We start from the raw sequence: 11,558 nt of genomic DNA on the forward strand, positions 1-11,558 counted from the left end.
ATATAAGTTAGTACAGGAGCTATCAAAGCTGGGCTACCTGTAAACACATGCTAGATACATGAACTAGAAATGCAATGCAGTCTATGTATCCAGAGAAGATGACTACTAACATACTCTCGGTGCTGACCCTGCATAAGTTAAAAAAGGAATATGGCCGAACATTTACTGTGGGTGAAGTACTTTTAATATAAAACAAATAAGCACTGAAAATTTTAATGTAAGTCATTACAATTACTACTATAACAGAGGTAATGAAGATCAATAAGAACATGAATTCATTTAATTTTTAGATCTAAGAAAGCTGTAAATGCTCTAAATATGTATTTTTCCATCAAAATTTTAACATAATAAATGTTAAAACTGATTCTACCATATGCTGACATCTAATAGTAAAAATCTAAATGTAAAAATCTTCCTTTCAGAACCTTTCACTGTCACTTACCATAAGCTGTCCCTGGGCCAAACTCAGTCCCGGCATCAATCATATATTGTCCCAAAAGTTCTGGGTTGTTTATACGACTTGGTGCTTTTCTGTCCAGTTTCTCATAAACAAATTCTTCTATCCTGGCATCTAGGAGAAAGGTTAGAAATACCAGTGTTTCAACGAGTGAAAAAACCAGGCATGGTGGATATACTGGAACTCCAGCACTGGGTAAACGGAGGGGTTAATACTCTAGTCCGCGGCCAGCCTTGACTACACAGTGAAGACCTTTTCCCCCCAAACCAAAACAAATGAAAAGAATTTAAAATAAATTAGCAATTCTTTCAAAAGAGAAATATTATTTAAGAGTTTGTTCCCTTTCCAGCCACTTACTACCTCTTAAAAATATAAAATTAGCATTTATTCAAGTATGTATCTTTAAGTCAAATCATATATAATTACATGTTAACTATTATATTATATATATTATATAATCTCTAAAGGTTTATAGTTCAGAAACCTGGTACTGTATCTTGGTACAGACACATTCTAAAGTTAAACTTGGTATTTAGGTATTCTTTGAGATCTTAAGTTTCAAAAGAGGAAGTATAAACTTACTATCCAGTGAAGTTGCCTTTAATCTACTTGAAAGTTATGTCCATCCTTTTAAAACTAGAAATATTCAGCTACAGAAATACAGACATAAAGTATCTAAGATCCAAGAGCCACATCTGACACATTTTAGCATGAACATGTATTAATTCTCTCTTAAGGGACACAACTGTCCTTGGAGTAGCCTTCAGATCCATCAATAGTAGGACACCTAAAACTTGTGCTCACACGCACACATGCAGGTACGTGTGGCAGTCACAGACTAAGGTTTGCTATCTTCCTAAATTATAGTAAAGGGTTCGTTTTTTCTTTTTTTTTTTTTTTTAAAGGTCCTGCAATAGTAATGGAAATACTTTATAAGTTGGCTAAAATAATGTTATTTATAATACATAAGAGGGTTAGTTTGTAATACACAAAATATAAGAATTAGACAAAGTCAAAATAATACTTGCGCCGGGCGGTGGTGGCGCACGCCTTTAATCCCAGCACTCGGGAGGCAGAGCCAGGCGGATCTCTGTGAGTTCGAGGCCAGCCTGGGCTACTAAGTGAGTTCCAGGAAAGGCGCAAAGCTACACAGAGAAACCCTGTCTCGAAAAACCAAAAAAAAAAAAAAAAAAAATACTTGCTTTTTTTGGCAGAGTCTGAGGCAAAACCACAAGTATTTTAAAGCAGAACTTAAAAACCTTTAGTCAGGCGTAGTGGCTCATGCCTTTAGTCTCAGAACTCTGGAAGCCGAGGCAGGAGAATATCTGTGAGTTTGAGGCCAGCCTGATCTACTTACTCAGTTCCAAGCCAGCCAGAGATATACAGTGAGACCCTACCTTGAAACAAAAACAAAATACAAAAATCCAAAACCTTTACTGACAACCAAAATGAATCATTTTGAAAGAACCACCCATGAGTGCTGATCAGGTTTCAAGTTTCTGATTGTGATTTTCAATTATAATTGCTTTGACCTATATGGTCAAAAGTCAAAAGGTGAATTCTAAATTGATTTTGATTCAGTAAGTAAAGTATGTGGTATATTAGTAAACACTGCTTCATTTTGTTAAGTCATTCACCAGATCTGAAAATATGCAGGCAAATCTGCTATAACATTATGAATTTATGCATATTCTTTAAAAATATCAAACTTTTAGGACTTTCAGGGAAAATAAAAGGTTACTTTAAGTCCATACAATTTTATAATCAGAGCACAAAACAATCAACCTGATTTACTTCTTGGAAAACAATGGAGAGGAGGATACTGTGGGGACCGTATTATATTTCTCTACTTGCCAGTCACCGAGCTTATTTGCCATTCTGAAAAACAGTGTATACAGACTGTTCTACATATGTGGGTGGGACCTCTGGGCAGAAAAAGAACAAGAAGTAGTTTTAAAGTATAGCTGTGTATAATTTAAATGTTCTTTAATGAGCAAGAAACATCATACTGTGTTCATGGTGCCTAAAGATACGAAGCCTCACTCAAGGCTTACATACTTCTTTTTAAAAGTTACTACAGTTTACTACGCTGGCATAGAATTATTAGTATTTTTATAATGCTGGAATTTAAGACTACGGAATTTTGCAGTGTGTTCACAATAGCACCAGGGAAGGAAAATAGGCATTGTTGCCTTTTCCCTTTAGTTTTGGTATTTAAAGCGTCCCTTAAAAAGACATTGGGTCTTAGTTGAAGCTCCACTTGGTTAGCTTGCTATTTTGCATAAAAGGCTCACTTAGCAGTTCCATTTTGTAAGTACTAGTGCACACCTCATTTGCAAGGCTTTTGACTTTTGGGAGCCTAAACACTCTGTGGTTGTCTGAAAATCAAGTGTAATAACCTACAGAAAAACATGAGACTTAAAATGTCAGGCCTCTAATAGTGTTTCTGTAAACTTGTTAGGAGGTATACAGAAACTTTCACCATCTCTTCCTAACCCACATCACATGTAATAAAAACAGCCCAAGATCCGGAATACACAGCCTCTGCTTTCAACCTTAAAAACACTGACAGACAGTATGCAGGCAGAGGAAAAGTGAAATGTCTTACTTGGATTTGGCTGCAACAGCACTTCAGTCTGTTTCATTATTTTTTCTGTCCATATTTTGGTACATTCGGCTTTGCTAAGGAGGTTTTCCAAGTGAGCATCCAATTCAGTCTTCTCTGCTTGTCCAAGCTTTTCTTCTGTAAACTGTGATTATTTAAAATAAGCATATAAATACATAAACACACCTCAAGTACATGTTAGGAAACTGTCAATAGTGAAAATCAAATTCAAATCCAAATAATCTTAACATGTAAATATTACGCTCCAGGCCTAATTGTAAGCCATTGCTTATGAAAGTTTCGTGTGTGTGTGTGTGTGTGTGTGTGCGTGCGTGCGTGCACGCCTATGTGCGTCTATGGTAATTCATCACCCTCCTACATCCTACTACAGCACTATGGTGACTATCTTATGTCTTCTGCTAAAATGCTTGATGTGAATTCTATATTTCATGGTACATAAATATTCCTAAGATAAAAACTGGGGTTAGAATTGGCTGAATCTGAGTTCAGATCCCGACTGTATGCATGCTAATTGACACTGGCAAACTTTTCAGTATTTTTTTCCTTTTGTATCTTGTTAAGATATGGTTTTACTGTGTAGCTCAGAATGGTTTTGACTTTTTTCCTGACTCAGGTTCCCAAACAATAAGTATTTTGAGGATTAAGTAAGACTGTCTGTAGAAATAAATATCAGCTTAAAGCCTGGTCATTGTTATTAAAATCTGAAATATTTTAATTTTTATGACATATATTACTTATAAGTTTAATCATACCCAAGTTACACATTTATGGAAACTTCTAAGTGAGCATCACTGAGATAGTTTCTTCAGGGTATGCTCTCACAATGTGGTTTTTTTTGTTTTTTTGTTTTGTTTTTTTGAGACAGGGTTTCTCTGTGTAGCTTTGCGCCTTTTCCTGGATCTTGCTCTGTAGACCAGGCTGGCCTCGAACTCACAAAGATCCACCTGCCTCTGCCTCCCGAGTGCTGGGATTAAAGGCGTGCGCCGCCACCACCGCCCGGCTCACAATGTGTTTATAGGCTACTTTTTGCTACATTATTCATACAGTAGAAGTATTTTTTTAAAAAGATTTATTTTTATTTATTATGTACACAGTATTCTGCCTGCATGTGTCCCAGGAGGCCAGAAGAGGGCACGAGATCTCATTACAAGTGATTGTGAGCCATCATGTGGTTGCTGGGAATTGAACTCAGGACCTCTAGAAGAGCAGTCGGTGCTCTTAACCACTGAGCCATCTCTCCAGCCCCAGGAGAAGTATTTTTTATAAGGTTTTTTAAAAAAAGAATTCAAATATGTGTGCACATGTGTGTGTGTGTGTGTGTGTGTGTGTGTGTGTGTGTGTGTGTGTGTGTGAGAGAGAGAGAGAGAGAGAGAGAGAGAGAGAGAAAACGAACATGAGTGTAGGTGCCCACAGAATCTAGAAGAGGGCAATGGATCTCTGAAGTTAAGAGTTACAGGCAGTTGTCAGCCACCAGACATGGGTGCTGGGAATTGAATTCAGAACCTCTGTCTGCAAGAGTAATATCACAAACCCCTGATTCCAAGGTCAGTCATGTAAAATGGAATCTCATTCTTGGGACAGAGCCTTTACAGAGTATTCTTTACTTATTCTTAAGGGTTCCAAGCAGCAGACCTTTTGGAGAGGAATATACTCGAATTGTACATGTACAACTTCACCTCCAATGGCAAGGTCAAATTCAGAAAGCACAGAGAGAAAGGAAACACCTAGGTGAACATCACAAAGGGGGACCAGGAAGAACAACTTCTCTTAGCTTTTAAAGTATAGGCCAGTTGTTCCGTAGTCCACCATTCCCTCAACAAATAGTCTTCCTTTACAGATTCAGTTACATTTTATCTAGTGTGTGTGTGTGTGTGTGTGTGTGTGTGTGTGTGTGTGTGTGTGTATGCATATGCACACGTGTGGCAGGAAGAGGACAACTAGTAGAAGGAGGTTTCTCTCCTATCATATGGGTCCTGGGGGTAGAATTCAGATCATCACACTTGTTGACAAATGATTTTACCTGCTGAGTCATCTCCTCCTTGGTCCTCAATAAATATTAAGAACGTGTGTGTGTACGTGTGTGTGTGTGTGTGTGTGTGTGTGTGTGTGTGTGTGTGTGTGTGTGTGTGTTTTAGTACTAAGGCAAGCATTTAGGTTTCCAACAAAACAGGCAAAGTTTCTATTCTTCAGAATCTAACATTTTTGTTAAGAAGAAACAAAACCTAAATAATTAGAGAAGCATGCAAGGGTTTAAAGATGCTCAACATAAGACGAACATAGGCGATTCTATTTTTTTCTGAGTGACATATTAAATCTAGGTAGAGAAGAATAACTATTTGGAAGAGGAGGAATTAGGAGAATAGGGGACATCTTCACTGGGGAAGAAATGAGCCTGGAAGAAGGAGGGACCAGGGCTGGAGAGATGGCTCAGAGGTTAAGGGCACTGGCTGCTCTCCTAAAGGTCCTGAGTTCAGTTCCCAGCAACCACATGACTGTTCACAACCATCCACAGTAGGATCTGGTGCATTCTTCTGGCATGAAGGCATACATGCAGACAAAGCAGTCATACTTAAAAATATACATAAATAAATAAGTTAAAAAAAAAAACTCAGGAGGCAGAGGCAGGTGGCTCTCAGTGAGTGTGAGGCCAGCCTGGTCTACAAAGCGAGTTCAGGACAGCCAGGACTGTTACACAGAGAAACCCTGTCTCAAAAAACAAAAAACAAAAAACAAAAAAAAAAGAAAAGAAAAGAAAAGCAGCAGGGACCAGCCTGTGAAGAGTTTAGAGAGATGGCATTTGTGAGGAAGGAGCAGCTCATTGGCCACTTGTATACATATCAAATATTAATTTCCTTCTAGAAATCTCTGTTATAATGAAGACTAGATTTCCAAAGAGTAGATTAATAACAGAGGTCAACTTCATTATAAAAAGCATTATTTACTAGGCCAGTCTTTGTGTGAGGTACTCTTCTAGTAACAAGTTTGTTCTCTGTTAATAGGCAGAACTACCTGAAACACATTATCCAAGGATTAGGAAAATACAGCCCCCTTTCCAGTATGCAAAATGTCAATTTTGTCTAACATTTTAGAAATACTAGACTTAAAGTACAGATTAGAAACTATTAAAACATGTTTATGATAGTGACTCAAGAAATAGTCACTGAATTTATCAAGACAAAAAGGATTCAGGCAAGTTTTGTGACAGTATTTTCAGAGAGCTAATGATTAGAAAGTTAGTTATTTGAGAAAAAATACTTCATAATTTCAGGTTAGTAGGCTTGTTGGCTTATCATTTAATTTTTTTTATATTTTGGTCTTGAAAAATACAGTGAGAATGTAAGAGAGCAAAGATGATAATTACAGCAAGCCATGTATTTGCTATGGAGTTTGAGTCTTCAAAGAAACAAGAAAAAGCAAACCTTATATAACTTATAAATAAACACGTAAGTGTGATGTCTAATCATGGCTGTCAACTTCATATACCCAGTAAAAGGAAAACCAAAGGAGGAAGTGCTTCCATCAGATTGACCTGTAGGCACGTCTGGGGGCATTTTCTTGTGAATTGAGGTAGGGAGGCCCAGGCCACTATGGGCAGAGCCATCTGTAGGCAGGTGGGCCTGGTCTCTCTAAGAAAAGGTAGCGGTCGGTGTATGGGCCTAGGAATAACAATGTTCCCCTAGGTTTCTGCAGCAAGCACCTGCTGTGGGGTCCTGCCTTGGCTTCCCTTGCTGGTAGACTGTGAACTGTAAGATTAATAAACCCTTTCTTTCCCAAGTTGGTTTTATGTGTTTATCAGAGTAACAGAAAGCAAACTAGAACAGTGACTTACACAGTAAGAATTTACAAAAATGAGATTTTGCTTTTTAGTATAGAAGACAATGAACAAAACCAACCCTCAAAAAAAGTAACAGCAAACTCCTCCAGGATAAAAGGAAAGTTTCCCCACGAGTCTGAATGTGGAAACCTGTTTAGAAAACAGTTCTGGAGGAAGGCCCAAGCGAGCAAGCTATTTGAGAACCAGCAAAACGTTCCACATCCACATTCCTTTTTCTGTTTTGACTATACTCACATCTATGCTTCAGATTTCAGTAAACACAGTTTTGCTCTTTTTCAAAAAATTTAACAAATTTACCGTTACTGTTATTATTGAAAGGCAGATAGCTGTGGTATGTACGCCCAAGCTGGTCTTCAACTTGATTTTCCTGCCTTACCTTCCTGAGTTCAGGCACTGTATGTGCAACCATGCCTAGCTTATTTCTATAATGTTTTCTTTTTTTTTTTCCCCCAAGAAGATAATGCATCTTTGTCATGCTTCTCAATTTCCTAATATCAGGGCTTACTTTGTGTTTAAAAATCCATACACTAAGGTATGTATCTTGTTTACATCCGATTTTAAAAAAACCTACAGGGTAAGAATAATAATTCTAGTGAGGAATATGTTGAGGATTGGAGTGAGTAAACATTCTGTCTAGGGTGACAGTTTTGGGAGTGAATAATTACTATGCTGACCACAAGAAGGTAGTAATTTTTATTTTACTGCCATAATCCAAATATACATACTCTGTGCTTCCTTGTGCTGTGTATTTGTTTACAGCACTGTAGGTCTGTCTTTGCTTCTTGTAGGATATTCAGTTAATTACAGAATTAAGGATGGCTTAAATGCTATCTTGAATAAAAAAAAAATAAAAAAATGTGAGGGGGCTAGGGCAGATACATAGTAACACTGCTAATGTTATATTTCTATTTCTTTATCAAAATGTAAACTTATAAAAATAGAAATTTCCCATGATCTTACGTTTGGGGGCCCAACTTCTCAAAAAGTATAATCTGATACACAGTTTTTCATACTAATTTCATCTGTAGCACAGTAAAACGACATGAGGATAGAAAGTTTAATTCATTATATATTCTCTCTAAACAAATTTAAGGAAGCAGCTGTCAGAGTTGGGAGCATTATACAAGACACTGGATGAGTTAGTAACATTTAGTCACTTATACATTCTACCCTAACATTTATAAAAGTACCAAGACTTATCTACCTATTATACAGTTGAATAGTTTTGAACTCACGTTTCTTTTTAAAACAAGAAATTTAATTTCTAATGAAAATGTCTAGGTAAAATGAAAGTACCTATAGTGGTTGACCAGGGAATGGCCTCCTTTTTTTTTTAAAGTGCAATTTAAGCCAGGCAGTGGTGGCACACACCTTTAATCCCAGCACTTGGGAGGCAGAGCCAGGTGGATCCCTCTGAGTTGGAGGCCAGCCTGGGCTACAGAGTGAGTTCCAGGACAGGTGCAAAGCTATACAGACACCTTGTTTCGAAAAACCAAAAAAGTGCAATTTGATTTGAAAGGAGATTATTTGGAAATGAGAGAGCTTAGTTCTCTCTACCATTCTTCACTGACACAGCTCTTAAACTATTCTTAGCATGAAACTTGGCACTTTGGCACTGTACCCATATCACCATAGTTCAGAGCAGTAACTCAGAAACTGCCTAAATGCTGGAATAAGAAAACACTGTTGTGTTGTAAACTACTATGCTAGCATTCTAGCTTTCATGTTTTAGAAATACTCTTTTTTCCTTAAAAACTTTATTAAAAAACACTATGGAGCACGTCAAACATACCAAAAAAAACCAAGAAACAAAAAACAAAATAAACAACAACAAAAAACCAACCAAACAAACAAAAAAAACCCTAACAGTGTAGTGGAAAACGGTATAATGAGTTTCAGAAGCCCGTACCCACAATTCAGCTTCAACAACTACCACCATTCTGTTAATCTGCTCTCAACTACTTGGCCTCTTCTTCTGAAAAACTGTGCAGCAAACCTCAAACTGTAGGTTTAACCAGAATATTTCTGCATGTGACATTAACAGTTACAGACAATATAAAAGGACACTAAATACAAAAGGAGATTTTTTTCCATTTTAAATTTCCCCTTCTTAATAAATGGTTGAGGCCAAAATCTGAGGAGTCATTTTTCACACATCTTTGTCTCATGCTCCAGGGCTAATGTGATGGCCAACACTGTCAACTAAGTCACTAACAGCCTTAGCCTACCCTGTGGCCACAGCTTTCTCCCACCCAGTCTCCCTAGAGCCCCAGCTTCTTTTGTCTGGAAAGCCTTTCTTCCAAAATAAAGCCAAACACACACCCCAACTACATTTACTTGTGTCCCATTGCTCCACTAAGGCCATCCATCCTATTAGAACGGCATGCCTAACTCTCCTTTGTTGCAATTGTCTACTGTCACCACCAACACCTGGAATAGTCACAGCCTGTATTCCACTAGACTCTGAGTTTCATGAGGGAAATACTTCGTTCATTTTATTAGCCGCTAATCAGTGGTGTTCCTAATACGGAAGCTAAACATGGAACATATGCTTGAATAAGACTGAAAATTACTTACCAGCTCACATATTAGGATACAACTTAAAAGCCTTCTTTAAAAAGCACTTGAAACAATAAGCAATTAAAATTCATTTGGAAAGTTCAGCTTTTAAGTGTTTTTCTAGATTTACTTTTTAAAATTGAATCTTTCAATAATTTGGATTGAATTTTGTAAACGCGCCCTGGTGAGGCAGAATGCATTATGTGTCTGAAACACAGTTAATTATATAGCATTATGTAGTGTCAAATCTTTACTTAACAGGTAACCGGCACTAAACAAAAAATACCACAAGCTCGGGTCCTCTACTGAAGTCAACGTTAAGTCCACAATTTTTTTTTTTATTTCACCTCCCATTTATTGAACCATACTTTTCTGGGAAGGAAGGAAGAGAACAGGGTTAAGTATGGCAGCTAGCTTGTCACTCAACACGTCGGTCCAGAAAATCAAAAGCTAGATGGAATTGGAATTTCCCATCTTTAAGAGTTGCTCGCTGTTGATAATAAAATGTTCAGATTTTACCAAATGATCTCTTAAGTTCTTCTAAGGCCACATCATATTGCTATTCTACACATTGTAAGCCTGCAATGCCCACTCTGAGAAAAATCAGCTTCTAGTATAGTGGTAGGCCAGAGGCCAACTAGTTCCACACTAGCCACACAAGTCAAGCAAGTTATTTACATCTCTGAGGCTGCTTCCTTTTATACAAAGTAGGGTTGGTTCACAATGTCTCTCTAGCAAGGTGACAGAGAGGGCTGCAGCTAATATGTTAAATGTCCAGTAAACTGTTCATCACACTATTTTTCATAGGCTAGGCAGTCATTACCTTGGGGAAGTCTCCCATCCTTTTGCCAAGGACAATGCAATATGATATCAACGGTGCCAATAAAATTAGGGGAAAGGGTACAAGAAACGAAGCAACAGAAGAGAGATATAGTTTGCTGTAATTCTGGCGTACGGGACATTACTTTGGTCTTCTTACAGAAGAGAATGCTGTTGCTACCCCATGTCACTAACTTAAATACCAGATTGTTTATAACCCATGTTGTGAAATTTACATCTGTTCATAGATTTAACTGCGTTTGCATAACGTGGTGTTGACTGCAAAAATCCGCCCAAGTTCCCTATTGCCCAAGTTCCCTTCCTTGATTACAGACTAAGGAGACGCAGTGAACTTTTCCCCTCCAAGTGTGCCTGAAGCATACCAAATGTGACCACGGACACAACACCACGAACCCTGCCCTCCTCTCACCCCTTGCTCTATAGCCCACTTGGAGAATGGGCCAGAACATCCCTAATGCCAGGTCTCCTGCGCCCTTGGTGAAGTTTGGACACCCACAGGGACAGGCGAGCTCCATTGCCCCCACGGGCTGCTAAGCTCCTGAACAATCCTTCCAGGGCCGGAGAGGGCTGGTGGGAACAGAGCCGGCGGCGGGGCAGGAAAAGGAAACTCCCTTCTTGGACACTGCCGGGAGGGCGAGAGCCACCAAGGGGAAGACGGGTGGGGGTGGCGCAAAGGTGCTCGGCGTGTCTTCCTCGCCGGCTGGGGGCACCGAGGCCTCCGGGGCGGGGAGGGGGGAAGGAACCCAAGGAGTCCGGGCCGGAGGACGCTCCGGGCCGCGTCGGGACTCGCCTCGCTCGGCGCCGAGCGGCGGTTGGGCAGAGCGGGGCGGCAACGGCCGGCGGCGGGGCCAGGGGCGCCAGGCCGCGCCCATCGGCAGGCAGGCCGGGTCCTCGGCGCCGCCGTCCCCGCCGCCCTCCCGCCGCCCTCCCCGGCGCCACCGCCCCGTCCTCAACCGCCGCCGCCGCCGCCGTACCTGCACGGCCCGGCTGAGGAAGGTGCCCGCGTCGGCCGCCAGCTTCTTCACGTTGAAATCCATGATGTTCATGCCGGGCGGCAGCGGGCCAGAGCCGCCGGCGGGGCTCGCGGGGAGGCGGAGGGGGGGGGGGGCGCCGCGGCGGGGCTGGGGCGCCGGGCGACGGCGGGGCGGACGTGGGAGGCGGCGGGAGGCGGCGCCAGCCCCGCGCAGCTGTCGTTTCCTGAGGGGCGGGAGGAGGCGGAGGGTGTGGCCCGGGCCGGAGAG

General features: G+C 40.4%; 1 protein-coding gene across 4 annotated transcripts in view; it reads right to left on the reverse strand.

Moving 5' to 3' along the window:
- Sh3glb1 (SH3 domain containing GRB2 like, endophilin B1) overlaps positions 1-11,435 on the reverse strand; it is a 36,382-nt gene extending 24,947 nt beyond the window's left edge. For 2 of the 4 annotated variants that reach the window (XM_052731936.1, XM_052731935.1), the window contains exons 1-3: positions 11,292-11,435; positions 3,066-3,207; positions 443-571 (exon numbers count right to left, since the gene is read on the reverse strand). In XM_052731936.1, the coding sequence (XP_052587896.1) occupies positions 443-571; positions 3,066-3,207; positions 11,292-11,363 (343 nt within the window). In that variant the 5' untranslated portion in view covers positions 11,364-11,435. The remainder of the gene's footprint in view (positions 1-442; positions 572-3,065; positions 3,208-11,291) is intronic. The other 2 variants (XM_052731937.1, XM_052731938.1) reach the window with 2 other exon arrangements.
- Between the last annotated feature and the right edge of the window lie 123 nt (positions 11,436-11,558).

This window comes from Peromyscus californicus, unplaced genomic scaffold (assembly GCF_007827085.1).
Source record: "Peromyscus californicus insignis strain IS unplaced genomic scaffold, ASM782708v3 Scaffold_9__1_contigs__length_137607984, whole genome shotgun sequence".
NCBI lineage: Eukaryota > Metazoa > Chordata > Mammalia > Rodentia > Cricetidae > Peromyscus > Peromyscus californicus.